General features: G+C 63.2%; 1 protein-coding gene across 1 annotated transcript; it reads right to left on the reverse strand.

Annotated features, from left to right (window-relative positions):
* Positions 1 to 13,559: 13,559 nt before the first annotated feature.
* On the reverse strand, positions 13,560 to 22,909 carry NPTX1 (neuronal pentraxin 1). The gene is made up of 5 exons (XM_045984031.1): positions 22,412 to 22,909; positions 21,913 to 22,120; positions 19,594 to 19,838; positions 18,257 to 18,436; positions 13,560 to 17,590 (listed from the first exon to the last, which is right to left on the reverse strand). Exons 1-5 carry the CDS (start codon positions 22,853 to 22,855, stop codon positions 17,369 to 17,371), a joined length of 1,299 nt encoding a protein of 432 aa, XP_045839987.1. The 5' UTR covers positions 22,856 to 22,909; the 3' UTR covers positions 13,560 to 17,368.
* Between the last annotated feature and the right edge of the window lie 270 nt (positions 22,910 to 23,179).

The following is a 23,179-nucleotide window of genomic DNA, read 5'->3' on the forward strand; positions in this document are numbered from 1 at the left end:
TGCTCTGGGGACAGCCGCGGGCCGCTGCAGGGTGTGTGGTACTGAGCAACTCCAGAAGATTCTCGGAGCCGCTGACGGCCTGCGATGTCCTCCTCTCTGGGCAGACCAGCCGGAGTGGGCTCTGTGCGCCCCGGGTGGCGTGCGGGGGAGGAGGCGCCAGGACCGGCTCTCGGCTCTGACCGTGCGCGGAGGCCACGGGCCAGCGAGGAGCCCCTGGAGGCCCTGCCAAGCCCCGGGGGCCGCGCTCACCTCTGCCCTGCGGCCTCGTGGGCGCGGAGCTGACTGGGAGGCCCGTGAGGGGTCAGGAGGGGAAAACACGCCGCTTGGGACAGGACGCCCTCTGTCCCCGAGGTAAAGAGGCTCGGCCCCTCCCTGGGCCCCAGGCACGGCTTCACCCCTGCTCCCGTCCCTCCCTCTTCTCCTGGGGCCCGTGTTCTCCCTCCCTCTGTCCTCCTTCTCTCCCCTACACCCTTCTTAGAAATGAAGTCATCTAGAAAAATAATCAAAAAATAGAAAGGAAAAAAAAAAAAGCTAAGAAAATGGGATTTTTTTCCCTTTCAAACATTTGGTAAGATACCTCCCACACGGATGACTGTCCACCGGGCCTGTTTTTGTCCGAGGGAGACTCGGGCCTGCCCCTCTTCGGGTGGCGGGAGCCTGCCGGGCCTCCCCACTCCCGCTTAGCGGACTGCACGTGGCCCGCCGGGCAGCCTGGCACAAGTCAGCTCCCAGGAGCCTGAGACCCCAGGCGGCACCCTCCTCAGGAGACCCTGAGCCTCTGAGGCCAGGGGCCAGGGGTGGGGGCTGCCTGGCAGGAGAGGGCCAGTGGGTTCAAGTTCGGGGCTTTTAGGTCCTGGCGAGGTCCCTGCCTCGGGTCTCTCCCCTCTTGCCGCGGCCCACGCCCTCCTGCAGACGCGCGTTTGTTTATTTATAATTTATACTCAGCCTGCTTCCAAGAAAGCTTGAGGCACTTGCTGAAAAGCTGCTTCCCCAAGCTGGGCTGTGCTCCCCGCCGCCTTGGGCTCCAAGCCCACAGGCACTTCCCCGGGGCTCGCAAGTTCCCACGGCTCAGCCGGGCTCCCAGGGCCCACAGATCTGGCCCCCAAAGGCAGCCTTTCCCGCCACCCCCGATGGGCACCCAGCTTCCAGAGAGACCCTCCCTTGGGGCAGCCTGCTCAGGATGAGCCAGCGCTCGGCCCCCCATGCCTTCTCCCGCTTTGGGGACCACACCCTTCCTCCGTGACGCCTCCTGGAGCCCCGCTGAGAGGGGAGCCCACCTCTCTTCTGCCCCTTGGCTGTCAGTCCTGTGCTACAGTTCCCAGTCCAGGCCGCTCCGCCTGCCCCCAGCTGGACCTTGCCCAGACCTCGAAGGCCTGTGACCGAGTCGCATTACTGGGACCAACGGTGCTGCAGGGGGCTGACTCCCCTCGGTGTCTGGGAAGGTGTTCAGGCCGGGCCTTGGCACAGGTTTCCAGGGGTCCACATGGAAGGGGGGAAGAAGCTGTGGCCGGGGAGAGGCTGCGGGGTCACCCTGATGACTTCGCCTAAACCAAAGGAGGGGCCCCGGGCCGGGTGACGATGTGCCGCTCCCAGCGACCAGCCCGGGGAGGACAGAGCGGCTGCCAGTGCTCTGGCTGCCTTCATCCTGACCTTCCCTGGCCCGCCGGGGCCTCCAAATCTCTTGCTTCTGGCAGGAGGCTCGTCTCTGACCCTGGGCTTCCCCATCCTCAGCCTCGCTTCTTGGGGCGAAATCAGTGAGCGTGGGCGCTGCTCGGTCTCCGACGCGGATCGGAAACACTGGGGCCCAGAGAACCAGCTGGGGTAGGAGAACTTGAATGCGGCACTTCCCTTCCCCAATCCCCAGTCCCTCCTTCGGGAGACAGAGCCAACGATGCCCACGACAGCCCCGTGTTGAGGACCAGAGAAAGCCCACGGAGCAAGTCCCTGCCCCTCACATGGCCTCAGTTTCCCCACCTGCAAAATGGCTTCTCCCTCTGCCAAAGTCTGTAGATCCAACTTCCAAAGAGCAAGCCGGAGGCCCCTGCCAGCCAGGAGGGCACATCGTGGGCAGGGGGTCAGGGCTGCCCTCTGCCCCCTACTATCCCCAAGCTCAAGAGCCCACTGGCCTGGCCCCACCAGTGATGGCCAATGTACTTGCCCCCTTCCTCCCACCCACCCGGCAGGGGAGCCCTGGCATGGCAGGGCCCTTGGCCCGTCGCCTTCAGGAAGCCTCAGTGGCAAGGGCAGTGCCAGGCAAGTCTTGCCGGGGATGTTCTGCCACTTGGCGGGCACACAGGGAAGCGTGGCCTTTCCCTGGTTCCGGCTGTCCTTGCCACTGAGTTCCACGGGGCCACAGATGCCCTGGCTGTGGGGGTTGAGGCAGACCAGATGTCCGTTCCAGGCCACAAAGCCCCATGCCAGAAGGACAGGGCAGCATGGCCCCTTGCTGACACAGTCCTAAAACCCTTGACTTTGGAGCTGAGAGGGAGGCAGGACAGGAGGGAGGAGGAGAGGAAGCCAGGTGGCTCCATCTCCTGAAGGAAATGCCTTTGAGCCACGAGCTGGCCCTGGAGCATCTGGCTGCTGGGTGGCCTGTGCCCTGCCCCCCACGAGGTTGGCAGCAGATGGCTGCCCTGGCTTGCCCAAGCCACACGGCCTGCAAAGAGCTCCTCTCCCGATGCCCGAGCCCAGAGGGAGGCCATTTGCACCAATTCCGGTCAGCCCCGGATGCTTGTCTGGCCTCCAGCCCGAGAAGCCGCTTCGTGCCCCGGGAAGAGCATGGGCTTCTTAGCCACAAAAAGCTGGACGGGGACCTGGATCCTCCACACGCTAGTGATGTGATCTCGGCCAAAGGGCTGCCCTTTCTGAGCCCGCTCCCTCGTTCCTAAAAGGATAACCTAAAAGGATAAGTGACAGCCAGAACCACACCGAGCCCAGAGACAGCGATCGAGGTTGGTGGTTCGTGGGGCACACCCCACAGCAGACGTGGCCTCTGGGGACCCCAGGGAGGACTTCCAAGGACCCCACTCTGGCAGCCGACCCCGCTACCCTCCCACCGCGCCTCGCACGCGCCCAGCCTGGCAGCTGTCACTTTCCCGTCAGTCCCTCCCACCTGCCCGAGAGCCTGAGGGCGGCACCAGGCCTTCATCCAATTCGGCACATCTGCAGCCGAGGACCCTGAGCCGAGGGCGACAGTGTGAAGGGTGGGATTCCCTGAGCCTTGGGCCTCCCACACGAACGAGCTTGTTCCAAGGGAGTTATTGAAAGTAAGGCACTTGGTACGTGGGCGGCCACTCGTTCCTGCTGGCTCCCCTGCCAGAGACGCGCCCCAGGCGGGGAGGAAGAAGAGGAAGAGGAGGAAAGGGCCTCCTTTCACCTCTGTTCACTGCTCGGTGTACAGTATTCCCTGGGCACCTGCCGCGGCGTGCACGGGACCAGCCACCTTCCTGGAGGTTTCAGACAGCCAGCAGCATGCTGGGTGGGGCAGAACACAGGGCTGTGCAGAAAACACAGGGCAGGGGGCAGGGGACATGGGGACACGGGGGGGGGGTGTCATGTTGAACAGGGGGTCCCCTCGCTGGGGAGGTGATGCTGAGCAACGCCCCAAGGAGGCGGGAGCCGGGCAGGAAACCACGCAGGAGCAGGACCTGCAAGTGCAAAGGCCCCGGGGCTGGGAGGAGGGAGGCGGCAGAAGTAGCAGGTCAGCCAGGGCGGGAGGCGGGAGAGTGTTCCGGGGAAGGCCTCGCCATTCCCTCCGAGGGGACCCGGGAGCTGGGCGGAGGGGACACCACAGGTCACTGCGGCTGCAGGACGGAGACCCCCATGCGGGGGCCAGGGCGGGAGGCTAGAAGAGAGGGCGGCCCGGGGCGCGGGGCCAGCGCGGCGGGCGGGAGAAGCGCTCAGGGCGCGGACGGCGAAGGCGCAGGAGACTCCAGCCCGCGGGCGGCGGGGGGCGGGGCGGCGGCCACGAGCGCTCCCGGCCGGAAGCCCCGCCCCGCCGGCTGCCGCCACCTCCGGCCGGCTGGGGAGTCGAGCTCTCGCGAGAGCGTCTGCCGGGCCCCGCCCCCCCGCGCCTGGCCAATCACCGCGCGCAGGAGCGCGTCGCCGTGGCAACCGCGCTGCGCCTCGGACCCGCGGGGGTCCTGACCCCCGGAGCGCGGCCTCCAGGCCTCGGGGTCCCCGGGGTGCCCGCGCGGCGCCCGGTGACCAGGAGCGCCCTCGCTGGGAGGTCCGGGGACAGGAGGAGGCGGGCGGCCGCCCCGTCAGCCTTCTCCGAGCACTGCCCGCCCGTGGAAGCCCCGCAGCCGCCGCCGCCCTGCCCGGGGTCGGGGTCGGGGTCGGGGTCGGGGCCGTGGGGGGCGGGGGCTGCCACCCGCCTCTCCGGGCCCGCCCGCGCCCCGCCCTCCCCGGTCCTCCGCGCCCAGCCCCCGCCCCCCGCCCCGGCCGGGAGCCCCTGCAGGGTCCAGCTCAGGGCTGCAGCGGCTGGACGGGGCGGACGGAGGCACCGGACACTGGACGGCCAGGGTCGGTGCGCGGGGGCCGGCCTGCGGGGAGGACGCCTGAGGACGCACCGCTGTCCCTGCCCGCGCGGACCTCCGCAGGGCCTGACCCCGGCCCGGCCGATCGGGGAAGGGAGGAAGAGGGAGGGCTGCTCCCGGAGTTCACGCAGAAGTCTGACTCAAAGGAAAGTTACCGCACCGGGGAGAGCACAGTTGGCTGGAGAAGTCGGTTTAAAAATAAATAAATAAAATTCAAATTACATAACTAACACGTGTTCGGTATGGAAAAATGGGAAAACACAGAAGTATAAAAGCCCTTGATCCCACCCCAGACAGACGCCCTGGGAACACTTGGGAATGTTTTCTTGGGGCTTGCTTCCCTCCCTGCGGGCTCTTGCACCGGCACGGTTTTCGGGGAAGACCTGTGGGCGCTCCGGCGCCCCGTGGACCCTTGTGTATGAATGGGAACGGCCACTCCTGACGGGATGGGAGTCGTGGCTTCCCCAGCGCCCGCATGCGGCAGCAGCCTCGGGGCTCAGCACCAGTGTGCCGGGTGCTGGTGTGGCTGCGGGTTTCCAGACTCCGCAGTCGTCCTGCGGACGGGGTCCTGGGGCTGCGGGGTCCTGGGGCTGCACTGAGTCCTCCACACTCCTTCCTACGGCCCTGAGTTCCTTTGACCTCCTCCTGTTGACAGGCGTGCGGGGGCAGGGAACAGGGCCTAAATGAGGCTTGAGGAACCTACCTGTCGCCCCACCCTGCAGGTGCAGGGGAGTCCTGGGAGAAACAGGAAAAGTGGCCAAATCAGACAGGGAGGCAGCCGGGGCCGAGTCCCAGCCCTTTACCTCTGCTCTTCTTGGAGACCACACTAGAGGACGGAAAACCAAAGGAGGACCCCCCCCCCCCCAGCACCATATACACACGCCACATGGTTTCACCCTAACAGGAAAAGGGGACATGTTGTGGCCTGGCCACCGGGAGAAGCCCCTAGCTTGCCCCCTTCTGAGCCCACATCGGGGGTGGTCAGGGATCCACAAGTCTGGGCCCTCAGCCCTCCTGGCTGAGCCTGAGCAGTCCCCCCGACCCTGTTCTCCAGGGTCATGGGAGTGACCTTACCATTCATCTGGACACGAGTGAGGCTGCCACCATGTTGGGCATCTAGGCAGAATGGGGACTGGACCACAGGTGTCCTGGACCCTCGGTGCCTGCAGGCTGGGGTTGGTTTTGTTCTGTTGACAAAGTCTGTCTTGAAGGGTGTGTTGAGTGTAACTGTCTCTCCGCCCAGAGTAAAAGCGGCAGCGGGGTAGGCCCTTCGGGGCTCCTCCGGTGGGATGCTCTGTTTCCCGACTGTGTGGAGGGTGCGTGGAGGGCGCAGACAGCCCTGTCCCGCTCCCTGTGGCCGGTGGCTCATCTCCGAAGCCCCTGGGAATCCCCTTCCAGGACGCAGAGGCTGCCTGTCTGCCCCCAACCGCCCTCCTTCCCAGCCCGCAGGGCAGAGAGCGCCCCGCCCGCACAAGCAGCCACAGAGAGCCCTGCCCCAGACGCTGTCCCTTGCACCCCAGACAGAGCGTCCTGACTTGTCTCCCAGAATGTTTCTTCTTTCAAAAATCACTACCTACTTCTCCTTGCTTAAACCATCTGGTGGCTTCCCGCACCGTTCAAAGTAAAACCCACAGCGCTTCCCAGCCCCAGACCCCAGGAAGCCACCTGCCGTGGAATGAAGCCAGCGAGTCTGCACAGCGCAGGGAGCCGAGGGCCGTGTCCTAGGGAGGGTGTCAGCAAGGACAGAAAAGACCCATTGTGGGGGGACCCAGTGGGGGAGGGGCAAGGAAACGGGGATTCCACTAGCTGTCTTAGTCGTTTTGGTCCAGAAGGCAGGGAAACAGAGCAAAGCTGGGGCTGGTGTTGGTGGACGCGTTCACATCGGGAGGAAAGGGCACGTGTGGCCGGCCCTGAGTCTGGACCGCGAGCGCGCCCTGTCCGCTCCCTGACGTGACTGTGGGGTGCCCTTGCTTTGGTATTGATCCATCTCCGTCACCAACATCTGGTCGATGTCAGCCTTCGGTGTTGTTGTTTAGCCCTGAAATTGTCAGGGGCCAGCAACCAGCACGACCCCACGTGACCTGACCGCCGCTGCCCCGTCCACCCCCGCCCCGTCACCTGCTGCTTCTCTCTCTCCTTGCAGTGCTGCTCCTGCCGCACCGGTCCCTTCTGTGGCTGCACAGGCTGCCCCACAGGCCCTTCAATGTGACCAGTCCCTCTGCCTGGTCCCGCTGTCCAGGGTGCAGGTGGCCGCGCCCAGCCTGCCTTCCCCGCCGGGCCTCAGGCTCCGCCCTGGATCCTGGTTACTCGGCAGACCTCTTGCCACCACTTCCGGGCCCGCTCATGTCCTGCCCCTGTCCCCAGTACCACCACCACATCCCAGCCAGGAGGCTCTGAGTCACACACCACCCCGCAGGGCTGGAGGGCAAGGACAGCTCGTGGGTGGGTCCCGGGCCTCCCAAACCTCCATGAGCCCACGCTGGACCCCTCTCTGCTGTGGCACTTGGACACCAGAGCTGGGGGCGGGCGGGCGGGGGAAGGACACGGGCGCTTGTGACCGGCTTATTTCACCTCCGCTTCCCACTGCCAGATGCCAATGGGCCAGAGCCTGTGACCCCTGAGCCCTAAAGAGCAGAGAAGCTGGTGCTCGGAGCCCGCCCGTGGCTCTGCCCACAGTGGGGCTGACTCCTTTCGGTGGTAGGATCCGGCCCCCGACTAGAGGCAGGGACCCCACGGCCAGCCAGCATCAGCCCTCCCGTGTTCCCAGGCCTCCAGGTTTAGGGGCCTCTCTTTGCTTTGCTTTTCAAGATTTATTTATTCATTAGAGAGAGAGAGCGTGCGCGCGAGCGGGGCAGAGACAGAGGGAGAGGGAATCGGAAGCAGGCTTCGCACTGAGCCCAGAGCCCGATGTGGGGCTCGATCTCACGACCCTGAGACCATGACCTGAGCAGAAATCAAGAGTCGGACGCTCAACTGACTGAGCGGCCCTCGCTGCTGGGTCCCTTTGGAGGCTGTGAGGCCGCACCTGGCTCGCGTCCTCCCATCAGCTTCCAGAGCCGCCAGCACTCCCTCGGCGTCCTGTGGCTCGTGGACACATCAGGCCTGTCTCCACCCTTGTGTTCGCTGGGCCTTCCCCCGGCGTCTCTCTTTGGCCAAACTTCCCTCTTCTGCGAGGACACCCGTCATTGCTTACCTGGATCGAGTCTACAAAGACTCTGTTTCCAAATAATGCCAGACTCACGGGTTGTGGGTGGACACGAGTTTGGGGAAACACCGTTGAGCAGTGCACAGCCCCACCCACAAATGCCGGAAACCCGTGCCCCGAGAGCGCTCCCACGTTTCTCCTGGTTACCCCCCTTCACCTTTCCTGCTTCTGCCGCGTGCTCAGGGGTGGCCCAGGCTGGCGACCACCCGACTCCTTCATCGGTGCAAAGCACCCTTCACGCAGGTAGTTCTGGGCGGCGGACATCCACCGTGAGTCGTCCGCCGGGGTGGCGAGCGTGCATCACGGACGACACAGGTGGCCCCCGAGGCCCCCCACCCCGGCCCCCCAGCCTGCAATGGCGCATCTTTCCTCTCCCCGCGCCCTGTTCCACAGGCACCCCCCCTTCCTTTCCTCCTGCCTGGACCCCTGCAGGCAGGGGAGAAGGAGGGCACAGAGCAGGGCCTGCCTTTTCACATCAACGAAAGCCATGGGGGTATTTTCCTAACTGGCAGCGCGGGTCGGAGTTCTGCTGTTCCCCTAGCATGTGAAAGCACGTCAGCTCTTACTTCAAAGAGCGTTTCTGGGTTTTTTCCTTCTTTCTACATCTGTGCTAACATTCTGTGATTCTTAGAGAACCAGAATTCTGAAGAGCGAAGCCCAGAGCCAAGAATGTTCAAGCCAGAAGTGACTTCTGCTTGAAGCCCCGGGGAGGGGGGACACGGAGCCTGGCAGACCCCCTGTGTGTGGCCTGCGGGAGAGTCCCGGGCTCCCACGGGCAGGGCAAGGGGCAGGGATGGGTGGGATTTAGAGAAGAAGATGATTTCTTGGCTCTGACACCAAAAGCCTGAGCAAGAAAAGAAAAAAACGCATAACTTGGATTTCATCAGTGCAACAAACGTTTGTCCCTCAGAGGACACGAGGAGAGAGCGAAGAGACAGCCCGTGGCGTGGGACAAAATATTCAGAAGCCATATGTCGGATGAGGGATCTGTAACCAGAACACGTAAAGAGCACCTACAACTCAACAACAAAAAAGCCACACACCTGATCTGAAAAACAGACAGAGGATTGAAATGGACATTTCGCCGAAGAAGATACTCCCATGGCCAATGGGCACGTGAAAAATCACGGTATCTGATACCGCACCCGCGTATCGCAATATCACAGGTCACTGCGAAATGCAAATCGGAGTCACGAGATTCCATCTCACACCTATTAGGACGGCTGCTACCGAAAGAAAAAAGAGAGAGAGAGAGAACGGAAGAAAACAGAAGTTGCAAACATTGGCCGGGGAATCGGAGCCCTAGTACACTGCCCGGGGACTGCGACGCGGTGCCGCCACTAGAAAAAGCGGTTTGGCAGCTCCCTCAGCCCCTAAACATAGAAATCCCAGACGATCCCACTCCTAGGTGTACACCCCAAATAGCTGAAAGCAGGGCCTGGAACAGATCCCGGGGCACCCATGTGCACAGCAGGTCTGCTCACAACATCTGGAAGGTGGGCGCAGCCCGAGGGCCCATCCGCAGGTGGAGGGAGACGCCCGGCGAGGTCCGTCCGGCCAGGGGAGTACGACTCAGCCGTGAAAAGGAAGGCTGGCCTGCCGCCGGCCGCAGGGAGCGCGCACCTCCGTGAAGTGAGCCGGACACAGAAGGACAGTGCTGTCTGGTCCCCCTGCTGAGAGGGGCCTGGGGGAGGCCGACTCTTAGGGACAGAAAGCAGGTTAGAGGTCACGGGGGGGAGCTGGGGGGGGCTGGGGGAGCAGGGGGCGTTAAGGCTTCACAGGGAGAGAGTGTCTGGGGGCATCAGGTGGTGGTGCTGTTTGTACAACATCGTGAATGTAACTGAAGCCGCCAGATCGCACACTTGAGTAACGTTAAACTGTGTGTTACGTGCATTTGCCGCAACGTTTAAAAAAACTAGTACTGCAGGGGCGCCTGGGAGGCTCCGTGGGTTAAAGCCTCTGCCTTCCGCTCAGGTCATGGTCTCAGGGTCCTGGGATCGAGCCCCGCATCGGGCTCTCTGCTCCGCGGGGAGCCTGCTTCCTCCTCTCTCTCTGCCTGCCTCTCTGCCTGCTTGTGATTTCTCTCTCTCTGTCAAATAAATAAATAAAATCTTAAAAAAAAAAACAAACTAGTACTGCAACGCGTAAAAGCCATTGAATCATATCCTTTAAATGGGTAGAACGTGGGTGAATCACGTCTCAATAACGCCGTTAAGACACTTGAAGAGACCCCTATGCCACGGCCCCGAGGTTTTAAGAAGGGGCTCGGTGCCCGGGAGCACCGGTCGATTGGGGCTGGAGCCCGGGCCGGGGGCAGGGGTGCAGGGGTGCTCCTAAGGCCCGCGCCGCCCTGGCGCCTCTCTCCCTGCAGCCCAGCGCTGCCCAGAGCCTCAGGCAGCAACTCCGCGGGCTGCTTCTATGCCGAGCTCACAGCCTCCCCTCAGAAGCCAATTTTCCGCACAGCGAAAATGTTTGATCCGTGCCCACTCTAGCAGATGGCCCCCACCTTGGCCTGAATTGAGAAGCACGGGAATCAAACAGCGGACAGACGGCTTCCTTGGCAATGTCTTATAGGCATGCAAGCCTGCAAACTCACACCAGCCCTCCCCTGCTCTCCCTCGCTCTCCCCCCCCTGGGCAGGGGGGCCTCCTGGCCTGTAACCCTCGGAGACGGCCCCGCCTCCACCCGGCAGACCCACCCACCGGGCACGCTCGTGTGTGTGTCCTTCGTGGAGAAATGAAAGCATCGTGGCTTTTCATTGTCTCGCTCCCTTGTCTGCCCCCATGCTCTGCACCCTTCCTGAAAGGGAGACCCCTGGGGTCCAGGCTCTCCTTGCTGGGAGGCCCAGCTTGTAAGGGATGGGGTGACTGGGGCCCGGCAAGGAGCTCTGTGCTCTGGACCTCGGAGGTGCGGCCCTGCCCCGGGGACTTCTGTGCACCCTGATTTCCGTGGTGGTTAGGAAAGTCCCAGGGAGAAACCGTGACCCGGGTCCACTACCGATGATTGGAAATGTGAACTCGTGTGTGGCCGAGAGAGCAGGGGTCTGGCCTGAGACTTGGAGGACGGACAACAGGGATGCTGAAAGGCAGTCAGGCTTGTGGAAAGGTCCGGCGAGGGCAGGTCCCAGTGCCGGGGGCTGATGGTGAGGCAAGGGGCCTGTGAGAGCAGGGGCTCAGAGCAGAGGGACTGTCCTGGTATCAAGGATTGGGGAGGCTGGAACTTGGGCCCCAGGGAGAGCACGAAGGGCTCTGCGAGACCCTCTGGCCTTACCCCGTCTTCTATGCCAGGGGGACATGCACAGCAGCCCCTACAGCGGGGACCCAGAGGGGACGGGGAGGGTCTGCTGGGGAGGAGGAAGCAGATGTGCATCGCAGTTTAAGGCAAAATGCAGGACTTCAAACAGACCTTGTACTTGCAGCAGGTTACTTCAAGTCACACCCCAGAACAACCCCCACCCCGGTCTGTCAGTCCTTCTCTGTTCCCCCTCGCGGGGCGTCGGGGAGGGAGTGTGACAAGTCCCAGAGCAGGTCAGCCATGCAGGCTGAGGCTCTGGGGTCCCGGGTGGTGGTGGGGAGGGCTGGGGGAAAGGGACCCTCCCGGGCCGCCAGGAGAGGACGACTGGCCTCCAAGGCCTTCCGAGATGCTGATGCCGGGGTCCCTCGGGGTCACATTCTCTCGGGGTCACTGGACCCCAGGGCTGCAGCCGAGATGTCCCACGGCCCAACCCCCACCCTGAGAAGACCACACCCCCAACCTGGGCTTCCCTTCCCCAGCTCCCCTTGAGGATTTAGGACCCCAGCAGCGGCGGGTCTTTGGGAAGGCCCTGTGGGGCCGCGAGGGGCAAGGGCAGCCCTCTCGAGTGGAACCCGGAGGAGGGGTCTTGGTGATGCAGAAAGGGGGGGCCCAGCCCCGGTGTTTACCTGCTCTGTGGCCGGGCCTGTGTGCACACCTGCTCGTCAGCTCTTCACAAGCCTGCGGGGTGCGGCGTCAGCCTCGCGATACAGGTGGGGCGATGGCGGGAGGCAGGCCCGGAGAGCACTGGGCTGGGAGTCGGGAATTCCGAGCTCTGATCCCCGCCTGGCACACACCAGCTGTGTGGCTTTCAGCTCAGCCTCCCTGGGTCTCGATCCCCTCTCAGAAGGCGGAAGTCTTGAACGAGTGGACACTCAAGGCCCTCCCAGCCCAGATATCTCACAGGCCTTGGATATACAATTGCTCCCTCCTCGAGGGCAGTTAGACAAAGCCGCGGAGGAGACAGGTCGCCCCTTGCCCCGTGTGGTTGGACGGCTGAAGGATGGTGAAGACCCAGGGCCCACGGTGGCCGTCTTCACATGTGGGGACAGATGGGAGGCGCCCGCGGGTCCAGCTGAGGAACGGAGCACGACAGACAGAAAGCGAACAGACAGAACGATGAACGGAAACCCCCGATGCAGCTCTCTGAAAGCAGGACAGACCATCTCGGTGGGGCAGTGAGGTCCCCGTCACCAGAAGTGTGCAAGCTGAGAATAGCTTCCGGCCTCTGACGGGCTGCGGGAATCACTGACTTCCAAGATACTCTCTAGCTTTGCGGTCCTAAGCCTGGTGTCCCTCCACTCAGGTGCCCGCGGGAACCGGCTCCCGGCCCGGCCTGGCGGCCTCCTCCTGAGCGGCTGTGCTCAGTCCCTGGCCCCCGAAGTCGTTCGCTGATGTACCAGGATCAGGTGTGAGAGGCGCCAGAAGAAATGTGTTGCTAATGATGGTTAAAACACCCGAGTTTCCGAATGAGCTCTTCACGGAAATTAGAAACTGAAGATGTTATCACGGGCATAACCACGTGCTTCCCTGAGCGAGAGGCAAAGAGGTGGCGTGTCCACTGGGGCTGCCGGGACTGGGGACACCCCCGGGCCTGGCCACGGGGCCGTGCGTGAGGTCTGCAGGAGGACACCGCCCCCACAAAGGCTGCTCTGGAGGACACAGGCTCCTCCCGCAGGGCCGACAGGGAGAACAGCCCTGCAGAGGCCTAACCTCCTCCCTCTGAACCTCACTGGGAATAGGCGGGTCGCTCACACCCCAGCAACCCCAGGTCTCAAGTCCGGGACAGAGCACAGGCCACTGCAGGGGAAGGAAGGCTGTGGGCAAGGCCAAAGGCGTAGGCCCGTCTGCAGTCCACGCGTCCGTGCCAGCGAGCAGCTAGGGGGGCTCGTCCTGTCTGTGGAGCCAGCGGGGGCGCAGGTGTGTGTGTTTTGGGGTGTGGGGAGATCCACCAGCCAGGTGGGCTATTTTGTTGTGGTCATTTTGTCCCTTGGAGCCGCTCCCAAGCTCTAGGCCTGTCCAGAGCCTAGCTTCTTGGCTCGCGAGCGGCAGGGAAGCTCTGGCCAGCACTCAGGGTTCCCATAGCGGCCCCTTCCCTGGTTATGTGGACCTGGGGATACTCGTCCTTGAGTGCAGGGAAGGGGCCTGGGAACCCCAGAAAAGGGAAGGTAACCAGCCATTGGCCACAACCCAGTCAGCGGTGGGATGGTGCATTCGCCCAGGAGGGAGCGGGACTGCAGGGGAGGTGAGGAAGAGGGAGGTTATTCTGCACCCCAAGCTGGCCTCACCCAGCCGGGGGTCCCTTGCCCTCTTTTTGCCTCCGTGTCAGCTGCACCCGTGAACTGGGGAGCCCCACCCGCCGCGTCCCAGTGTCAGCAAAGGCTGTGGGACTCCCGAGGGCACAGGGCCACACAAACACGAGGCTCGCATGGCCCTGCAGGAGGGGGTTTCTGGGTGCCCCTCCCCGAGGCAGGTCAGGGGGACACTGGCAAGCTTGAGAAAAGAGACACTCCGTGCAGACCACCGTCTTTCTTCACTCTTTACTGTGTAAAAATAAACTCAACAATTCATGTCGTTTCAGCAAGAAAATGAAAAAAAAAGCAAAACCAGTAGAAATAGTGCATTTCCAGAATTGCTGATGGGAGGTGGCAGGTCCCATGGTTTTGACCCATTTGATACCCAAAAGGCTGCAGATCATATGAAAAATGTACAGCTTTGGTTAGCAAATAATGAAAAAGTAAGATACATCGATTCTTTCGTATTATACAGTATATACATTATAACAATATCAACCAGAGGGGGTTTGCTTTGTTGGATTTTTTTTTTTTTTTGGCAAATAAGACAAAATTGGGACTCTAAGTATTGGGCTTTTTTTTTTTTTTCTCCTCAATGACTTGTTCCCCTTCAACAAATTGCACTTAAGTCCACGGTACATGGAACGACACATTTCCTGTCATTAGCGGAATAAATTTACACACTGTGTTTGAAGAGATGAAACCACGGCTGTGTCAAGCCACATTCGGGTTGCCATGAAATTCTAAAGGATACTCTCTTCTTCGTGTGAACAACACTTAACCCTACTTTTTCCTACCAGGATTGGAACTGATCAAGTCCCCGACTTACGTCAGCGCCGAGGCAAAGGGTCTACCATAAATGGCCAATTCACGTCCTGGTCCCCAACACCTCTGAGCACAGGCGGCCCCTCTTTGGAGCTCATTGGAATGACTGAACCTCACGCCAGCCTCTCCCCCCTCTTCACTGCCCACAAGACACCCCCTTGGTCTCAGGTCCCAGGGCTGGTGACGAAGTGATCTTTGCACTCTTAGAAAATAAACGGGGAATCTACAAAAGGAAAAGAAAGCATACAAAATGTATCTCTTTCTTCCAAAATATATGCTTTCAGTCCTATGTTTTGGCGGAGCCTGAAAGTATTTTCCAGGGAGATATAAGGTGAGTTAATTTTATAGGTTTGTCCTTTTCTTTCATAAAAATACTCTTGTTTGGTAATAAACTTTTTCTTCTACAGTAAGAGAAATAATACTGTGTTATCAAAAGCAAGAAGGCTTACGATTCCAGTGGGATCTAAGCTCCGAGAGCCCGGAGAGCCTCTGCCGGCAGCCCCCCCCCCACCTCGGACCCCCAGGGAGCTGTGGGACACCGGCTCGGCACCAGCCAACACCGCCTCGGCAGTGCTGTGTGTCTTCTTAGTTTATAAAACGGCTTACCTGAGATAGGCATGTGTTATTCAGTGCAAGAGGGAGTGTCGATCAGATTAAGGAGGAGATGGGAGACCACGTGGACTAGATTTGTGGCATCGACCTTTCTTGGGGCCGGCAAATGTTAACACAGTGAGGGAGTCAAGGGGCTTGGCACAGGCTCCAGCTAGAGGCGGGGAGGGAGCCGAAGGTCAGCTTCTGTCCCCGGCACCGCGGGGGCGTCAGGGAAGGGCCAGGAAGGTGAACGGCCCGGAGGCCAAAGGGACTAGAGGCATAGCGTCTGGGGTGTGCTCTGCCCGTCTCTAGCTAGGGCAGAGGATGGCTTGTGGTCCTGCCGGACGACAGCCCCCACCCGGCCCACGGGGGCGGAGGGTGGTCTGGGGTCCGCGATCGGCAGGGGCTGGTGGGGGCTGCTGCCAGGACAGCACCCAGCCCCCTCTGAGCCGCGCCTAAGCAGCAGCCGCGAGGGGGCCGAAGTGAGGGGTGGGGCCGACCTGGTCTAGAGGGGTGATTCCAAGCTCTCGCTCTGTCCCAGTCCTGGGCTTTGTTTGGGCTCCTTGTCAACCTACACGCGAAAAACACTTGTTGGTGTGTTTGGGGAGTGGGGAGGAGGGAGAGGGATACGGGTCCCTCCCGTGACCTCCCCGGACACCCTTGGCTTGCTTCTCCAGCGATTTCTCGGTCGCTACGTGGATGGTCACAGGACGATGGTGGCACTGGGCACACGACACGGAACCAGAAGTTCATGCAGGCAGGGGACGCACATCAGACCGAGGGAGCCAGGGACGCGCCACCCCGGGGAACATGCAAGCAGAGAAGATCCCTGCAGGTCCAAAGATGCCACAACCCGACGGGCTCGGACGAAGCACAAGGGTCTCAGAAAAAGCCACTGTTGAGCCACAGCACGCAGCGCGGCGCCCGGACCGCACCCTCTGAGCAGGAGCGGCGCGTCACAGCTCGGCGACCGGGTGCCGCGCGCACACCCACGCGGACACGAACACAGAGACACCAACACAGACGCACACAGATGCACGAGGTTTCCGACGCAACAGGGACCTGCGCGAGGAGACAGGTGCCCCTGGAAGGAGCCGAGGACGGGGAACACCTGCTCCTCCCAAAGGAATGCCGGCAGCTGCAGACAAACCAGACAGTGCGGGAGAATTTCTAGAAAGACTCGCCAGCCTTCTGCTAATTAGGCTCCCAGTGACAGAGTCTGGGCTGCCCTCAAGGTGTGTGACCCCCAGGTGGGACGACGAGCAGGGAGCCCGCCTGGGGCGCGGCCCGTCTTAGTGCTTTTCGTCTCTCTCTCTCAACGCGCGCACACACACACACACACAGACGCACACGCACACGCACGCGGGCGCACACGCGTTTCCCCTGCCTCCGGACTAGAAGGAAACGCGTGTAGGTGCTTTTCATGGGGGAAAATAAAGTCCAAGGTTCTAGAACCGGTCATGTCTCAGTGTCCCCGGCTGGTGACAGGCTGCGGGCTGCTGCAGGACCGGAGCCCTGTGAAGCAGGGGGAGTGGGCTTCAGGCCCCAGCGCTGGCCGCCGGGCCCTGCGTGGGAGGCCTCCAGAGGGCCCGTCGCCATGGAGGACTCACGGCGCCCGCGGACCTGGGCCGGGAGCAGGGGAGGAATATGGCTGTCAAAATTAGCTCGGACCTTCTCATCGACGGGTCCGGGTCCAGCATCACCGGCCCTAACTGGCTGGGTCTCAATCAGAACGTGGGTTTCCTTGTCTCAAAGGTCCCCTGTCGAGCTGACCCATGGACGCCTCTGGGCTCCCACTGCCAGAGGCCAAAGCAGAGGGGCCAGGAAAGGCTGGCTTCCACTGCCTTCCCCAGGGCACCCGCAGGCAGCCGAAAGGGAGGGATGGATCCCTCGAGAGGGTGCGTGACTGTGGGCCGGAGACCCAGTCCTGGGCCAGAGCCAGAGAGCTGGGCATGCAAACCAGCTCCCCAGGCCCAGCACTGCCCCAGACACCACGCGCAGGGGCGCCGCCTGGGCACTGGACGGGCCCCACCCCCCAACCCTCCACAGACTCTCCCTGCCTCGCTGCCATCCCGGGCCCGGGTCGGAGAGAATCCGCTCCCACCAGGAAAGAGACACTCTCTGTGGACAGCTCCCCCCAACCCCCGGCCTCGAACCAACCGCCATGAGACATTTATTTTCCCGGAAAGGACGTGGCTCTGGAAAAGGTTTGCCAAGACAGACGTGCGTGCGGAGGAGGCCCCGAGGCCCGGGGGCAGCTCACAGGGTCCCGAGTGCTGATGCTCAGCCTGCGCGAGCTTTCCCCACACCACAGAGGAAGGAGGAAGGAGGCAGCTCCTTCTGGAGGAAAGCGCCTCCCCCGGGGCACGCACCCGCCGCACACGCACATCCTCACCTCCGTCTGCCTGGCCCCGTGCTGCAGCCGCCGGGGAGCGGGGTGGGCTGAGACCCGGGGGGGCTCCTCCCGGGCACGAGGCCGACCCGGGCTGTGTGTGTGCGCGTGCGCGGGCCTTGAGTCACTCCTGGGGAGAGGGAGAGAAGAAGACGCGAGAGAGTCATCACCACACAAGCAGGGGGGAGGCAGGCGGGCCGGCCGAAGGCAGGAGGCTCGGCCAGCAGGAGCCTCAGTTGATCTGGCGACAGGCTTCGAATGTCCACTTGGTGGCTCCCCCGTAGATCTCGATGTGGGGCTCGGCCCAGGCGATGACGTTCCCAGAAAGGGCCTTGGGGCTGCAGGTGGCCAGGTTGTAAACCTCCCCGGGGGTCAGCTTGCGGTCCCAGATGTTGAAGTGGGCCAGCTCGCCCACGAACGCTTGGGTGGCGTCAAACCCGCCGCCCAGGGTGTCCTTCGGAGACAAGCAGAGGGTGAGTGTGGAGGGCTGTGGGGGCCTCCCGAGGGGGCACGCGCCCGTGTCTCCCCCATCAGGGGCTCTCACGTTGACCTCGAGCTACCCCGTCGTGTCCTGTCTCTGGGAGCCCAGGAAAAGGGCCACTGCTGGCCACCTCCATCTGTCCTGGGTGCAGACCGTGTCCCGGGGACACCTGGACTCTGCCTGCCGTGCGGCTGGTCCCTCGGCCCGTGGGAGGGTCCACTCGTGCCACGGGAGCGCCGCTGCTACTCCCCCTGCCTAGACGAGCCCAGATGTCACCTCTGGGGCCCTCCCCCTGTGCGTCCCTCCGAGTGCCCAAGGGGACACAAACCGCTTCCAGGAAATAAATTAGGCATCGCTAAAGGCAGACTGGCCTTTCGGTGCCAAAGAAAGTGTGGTGGCCCCCAGAGCACTGAGACCAGCCCCACCCCGCTCGTACTGCGGGAGAAGCCCCCCCAAGGCAGGGACTTGGCCCAACCACCGCGCACCTTCTTTCCCTCGGCTCTTTCTGGGAATGGGGGGAACCACGTCCCTCTCTGACCCGCTCCCTCCTTCTCCCCCTCTCCCTGCTCAGCCACCCTGGCTGTCCCTCCTCTGGTTCTGGGGCTCCTCCCCCTGCAGCCAGCAACCCCGTGCCCGTACCTGCTCCTGGCCCAGCACCAGGACCCCCTGCGGCTTGATGGGGTGGTAGGGGGCCAGGTTCTCGCCATTGCCGCCCTGGGTGCCGTCCTGGTAGGCCTCCCAGACCCCGTCCCGGGTGGTCCAGGTGACGCAGATGTGGTGCCACTGGCCATCGTTGATCACAAAGGGCAGCTTGGCCACCTGGGAGGGAGGAGGACACCCACGGTGTGACAGGTTCGGGGGCACAGTGCAGATCAGTGACCGTCACCCCGCGCCGCGTCCGCCGGGACTCTTCCTGTCACCGTGTTTAAAATAAATAACCAAGAGCGACTCTGAATTCTCTCAGCACCTGCCCCGGTGACCTTATCATCCTCCAGCCCCATCCACCGATGGATCACGGAGTCACACGGGAAACGGGACGATGTGTCAAGGGGACCCTGGGATGGGTCTGAATGCACAACGGCCTCTCCCCTCCTCATCCTCCCCCTTCTCTGCTCCGTCTACCAAACCAGCCCTGGGAGGGGGAGTCCCACCACTGGGGGCTCAGCTCACTGCTGCGGTCTGGGCCTCTCGGCTCTCCTCCACCACGAAATTTCCAGATCTGCCGGGTCTACACCCGAACAGCCTCTGCCGAGACTCAGACACCAGGAGCCACGCACCAGGCCTCCGCCCTGGGACTCCCCTCTGTCTCTAGCATTCATGGGGAGGGTGTCGGAAGGTGCGGGAGACAAAAGGACCCGCACACCCTGTGACCTGGGGACATGGGGCCCAGAAAGGAACCACCATTTCTGGTCCAGGCTTCAATAGCGGGGCTTGGATTCCAGTTCCCGGCCGGGGCTGGAGATGGTGGCTGCCCGTGCTGCCCCAGAGACCCGGGACTTGGAAGCCTCCCGGAGGGAAAAGGCTGTGCCCTCCAAGGGCTCAGCCGCATCTGGGCTCCTCCCAGTGCTGAGGGGTTGAGCAGGATCTATCTGGGCTCTGGGAGAACGTCTGGGGTAGCTTCACCCCTGAGAGCCTCTGCGGTCCTCCACTTACATGGAGCTGGGGGAGCAGGAGCCAGGGTTCAATAGGAGGGACGGGGCAGCTCCTGGTCGTGCTGAGCCATCCCCCTACCCCCCACCCCGGGAGGCCTCTGTCGGGGAAAGTTCCAGCTTCGCACTGTTCACGGAGTGTGGGTAAGGGTGCCCCTCCTCCCCGTCTTCCCCTCCACCTCCCCCAGTCCTGCCTGACTGGCCCTTCTGGTGCCCCCCATTAAGCATCTGTGGCTGCAGCCGGGCTGGGGGCAGGGGCCTGGGGGACCTCACTCCGCTGTCCTGCGAGGCCGCTGTCCTGCGAGGCCAGACGGCTGGGGGCTCTACCTTGTCGTTGATGAGGATCTCCATGGGATTGTTGCCCCACTCGATGAGGACCAGCTCGTTAGCCTGGCCGGGCACGGCGTAGGAGAAGGGCGTGCCCACCCCGGGGGCCGCGCTGGACTTGAGCCACATGCACACGGTGAAGGCGTACATCTCGGGCAGGCTCTTCTTCACCTTGGCGTACATGTAGTTGGTCCGCAGCGGGAACGTGAGCTGGAACTTGTCCCCGGGGCGGTTGTCCTTCTGACCTGGAGAGAACCAGACACAGTCCCGTCATCTGCACCTCAAAGCCTTTGTTCCAGTCGGAAACCCGTTCAGCACTCACCCTCCCCCGCCCCCATCGGCTCTGGGAAGCCAGGAGCAGACTCATCTCCACTCTCTAGCCGCCGAGAGGGAGGCCCAGCAGGGTCAAGTGCTTTGCCCTGCCCGAGGGCACGGGGCCAGAACAAAAAAGCTGACCGAAGATCTCTTGCTCTCTGCTCAGGCTCCCACATGCTGTCCCCAGGGAGGCTGGGATAGGGGTAGGGTGACCACAGTGGGCTTGGGCAGGGAACGGGTCCCTGCACAATGGTGGGGGGGGGGGCAATTGGACCTTGGTGGTGTGGCCACAGAGGGAGGACGTCTCCTCCAGCCTGAAAGAGGGGGTTGCCCCCAGCGCAGCCCCTTCGACAGACCTGGTTCCTGGAAACGGTTCACAAAGTCTCCTCGTGGATTCCCACCCGAGACGAGTAGGCGCCTGTGCCCGGCTCACTGCCCTCGACGCCAGGGTGGGCTGCAAGCCCTGCTGGCTCTTCTGAACCAGTCAGTGTGCCCTGAGGACTCTGGCTCTTTCCAGAACCCTAGCTACCCTACAGGAGGGAAAGATGGCCTCCTGAGGCTCGTCCAGCAGCTCTGCTTGGAGCCCTGCCGAGAGGGCAGGGCAGCCGGGAACAAGGAGTCCGCCCTGGAGCCAGGGCCCCCCCAGGTGACTGCTTTGAGGATGGGGCCACTCATTCTCAGGGAAAGCTTCCTCTTCGTTTCCTGAAAAATCAGGCTCCTGGCCTAAGAGCCTCCCTTTACCCAACAGCACCAGCTCCCTGCCTGCCAGGGATGTCTCGGGGAATGCTTGTCTGCCCCCTCCCAGCCCACACACGCACTGTAGCTGTGGCCCTGGGTTTGGTGTGACTGACTCCAGGCAAAACATTCCAACCCAGCAGTGGGCACAGGCACCGGGCCCAGAGCCAGGAAGACACACACCTGCCAGCTCCTGGGTGTGCTGGGGGCTTGCCAGGGAGTCCAGAAGGAAACAGGCCCCCCAGGCCAAGAATTATTTCTAGAAGGCATCCTGCTGGGCCAGCAACACCCCCCCCCATCCATTCAGGGATCAGGGAACGGCAGGGCCGGCCCCCTCCATGCCCCCCCAACCGTCTCTAGCTTGTATTCCTGCCCCCCCCAACACACCTTGGAGCAGATCCAGCCCCTGGCCTCTCTAGGGGCTGTTTTTCATTCCCCCCAATCTCCCCTCCTTCCCTCCCCCCTCCCTCCCCCGTCCCTTCCCCTGATCTGTTTTTCAGTTACATAACGTGCCTTAAGATGGCACTGTTTAAATCCATCCAGCACATTTTGCGGTCCAAGAGGGGTCACGTGGCCCTGCTCCAAGCCCAGGAACACCCCCCCCCCACTTTTACAACCTTGTTTGATTTCTATGACTTCAGGGCTGAGCCCAGCTCATCTGTGAGCCCCAGAGTGCAGGTGGGGCTGGCCACAGTTGGTGACCCAGGAACCACAGGACATGTAGGATGCTAGCAGTCATTCAGAAAATAAGACCACGGGGAGGGGCTCAACTAAAGGGGGGAACCCGGAGATCCCCAGAAGACAACAGCGGTGCCGTGGAGGTGGGAGAAAACAGACCATCCCCAGCCCGCACCCCATTCCCCGCTGGGGTTGGGGACCGACTAGAGCCAATCTTTCTTACCAGGGAGCACCACAGCCACAGTGCAAACTTACTGAAGATTAAACAAATCAGACTTGGAAAAATCGTCCCTGTGTGTGTGTGTTGGGGGGTGCCGACCATACCAATCCATGCCTTCCTCACTCTGCCTCCCCTCCCTCCATTTGTTCCTAGCCCAGGGGGCCTGGCCCCATCAGGAACACCGGCTGGAAACCCCAAACCCAGGGCAGGGACTCAGGAAGCAGGAAGGGCTGGAGGGGTGGAGAAGCTTCAGGCTTTGACAGCCTGGAGCGGAGCCCTGCAGGAAGCGGAGACCTGAGGCAGGCTCCCACCTGCCCGGGAGCCCCCAGGGCAGCCAGCAGCCCCCACCCACACTCCTCCTGGCCCGTTACCTTTCTCCAGCTCGCTGATCCGCTGGTGCAGGGAGGTCAGGGCGCTCTCGATCTTGACCCGCTCCTCCGTGTCGTTCTTGGGGCCGCCCTTGCCCTCCTCCAGCGTGTTCACCCGAGACAGCACCTGCCTCTCCAGGTCATCGATCTTGCTCTGCAGCAGGTCCTTGAGGCTGTTGGTCTGGCTGGAGGAATTGAGCCGGCTGTACTGCTGCGGGGGTGCAAGGGCGGAGGGAGACCACACCGTTACGCGCGCGGCGCGGGGACCGAGCCGGGAGGCCAGCGGCGCGGTCCCCTCAGGGCGAATGCGGGGGCGGTCTGGCGGGGAGCTCGGGCGAGTGGCCGTCTGCGGGGCCCCTCAGGCTCCCGGCGGGCCCGGGCCGGCCGGGCACCAGCGCCCGGCCGAGGGGGGAGTGGGGGTGTCGGGCCGGGTCGGGAGTGGGGGTGGGGCAGGGCAGAGGGGCGCCCGAGCCGGACGGGGGACCGCGGCGCGCGCGCGGACCTCGAGGTTCTCCAGGCGGGTTTTGAGCGACTGCAAAGTTTGCCCGAGTTGGCTGAGCGTCTCTGCGGCCGGCGTCCGGGACAGGTCGCCCATGGTGTTCTTGCCCGAGCCGGGCTGCTTGCGGCCACCGCCGGCCCGGGCCTCGCCGGCGCCCGCGTCCAGCGTGCTCTGGCTCTCGCAGCGGCCGAGCTTGGTGGTCAGCTCGCGAATGGTCTCCTTCTGGCTCAGGATGGTCTCCTTCTGCTGCAGCACGGTCTCGCGGAGCTGCAGCACGTTACTCCGGAGCTCCTCGGCGCCGCCGGCGGCCACGGACGCGGCGCACATGTCTGCGTCCACCGGCACCGAGGTGCAGATGAAGCGCGTCGGCCCGAAATCCTGGGCCGCGCTGCCCAGCAGGCAAAGGGCGAGCAGCGCACAGGTGCGCGCGGCGCGGCCGGCCGGCATGGCTGCGGGCGCTGGGGCCGGCGCTCCGGCGCGGCTGCTGGGGCTCCGGCGCGGCTGCTGGGACTCGGCGCGGCTGCTGGGGCTCGGCGCGGCGGGGCTCGGCGGGCGGCCCGCGCTCTGGGCCCGCGCAGTCCGCACCGCCGCGCTGCCCGGCCCTCACTGCCGCCCGCGCTGCGGAGCCCGCGCCTTTTATGCGGCCGCGGGAGGGGCCTCGGCGCCGCCGACGTCAGCGGGGGAGGAATCCCGCTTTAATTGTCCGCGGCCCGGCCCGCGGCGCCCGGCGGGGGTCGTGCGCGCGCGCGGGGGGGCCGCCTCCTGCGGTCC

Source organism: Meles meles, chromosome 18, assembly GCF_922984935.1.
Source record: "Meles meles chromosome 18, mMelMel3.1 paternal haplotype, whole genome shotgun sequence".
Classification (NCBI taxonomy): domain Eukaryota; kingdom Metazoa; phylum Chordata; class Mammalia; order Carnivora; family Mustelidae; genus Meles; species Meles meles.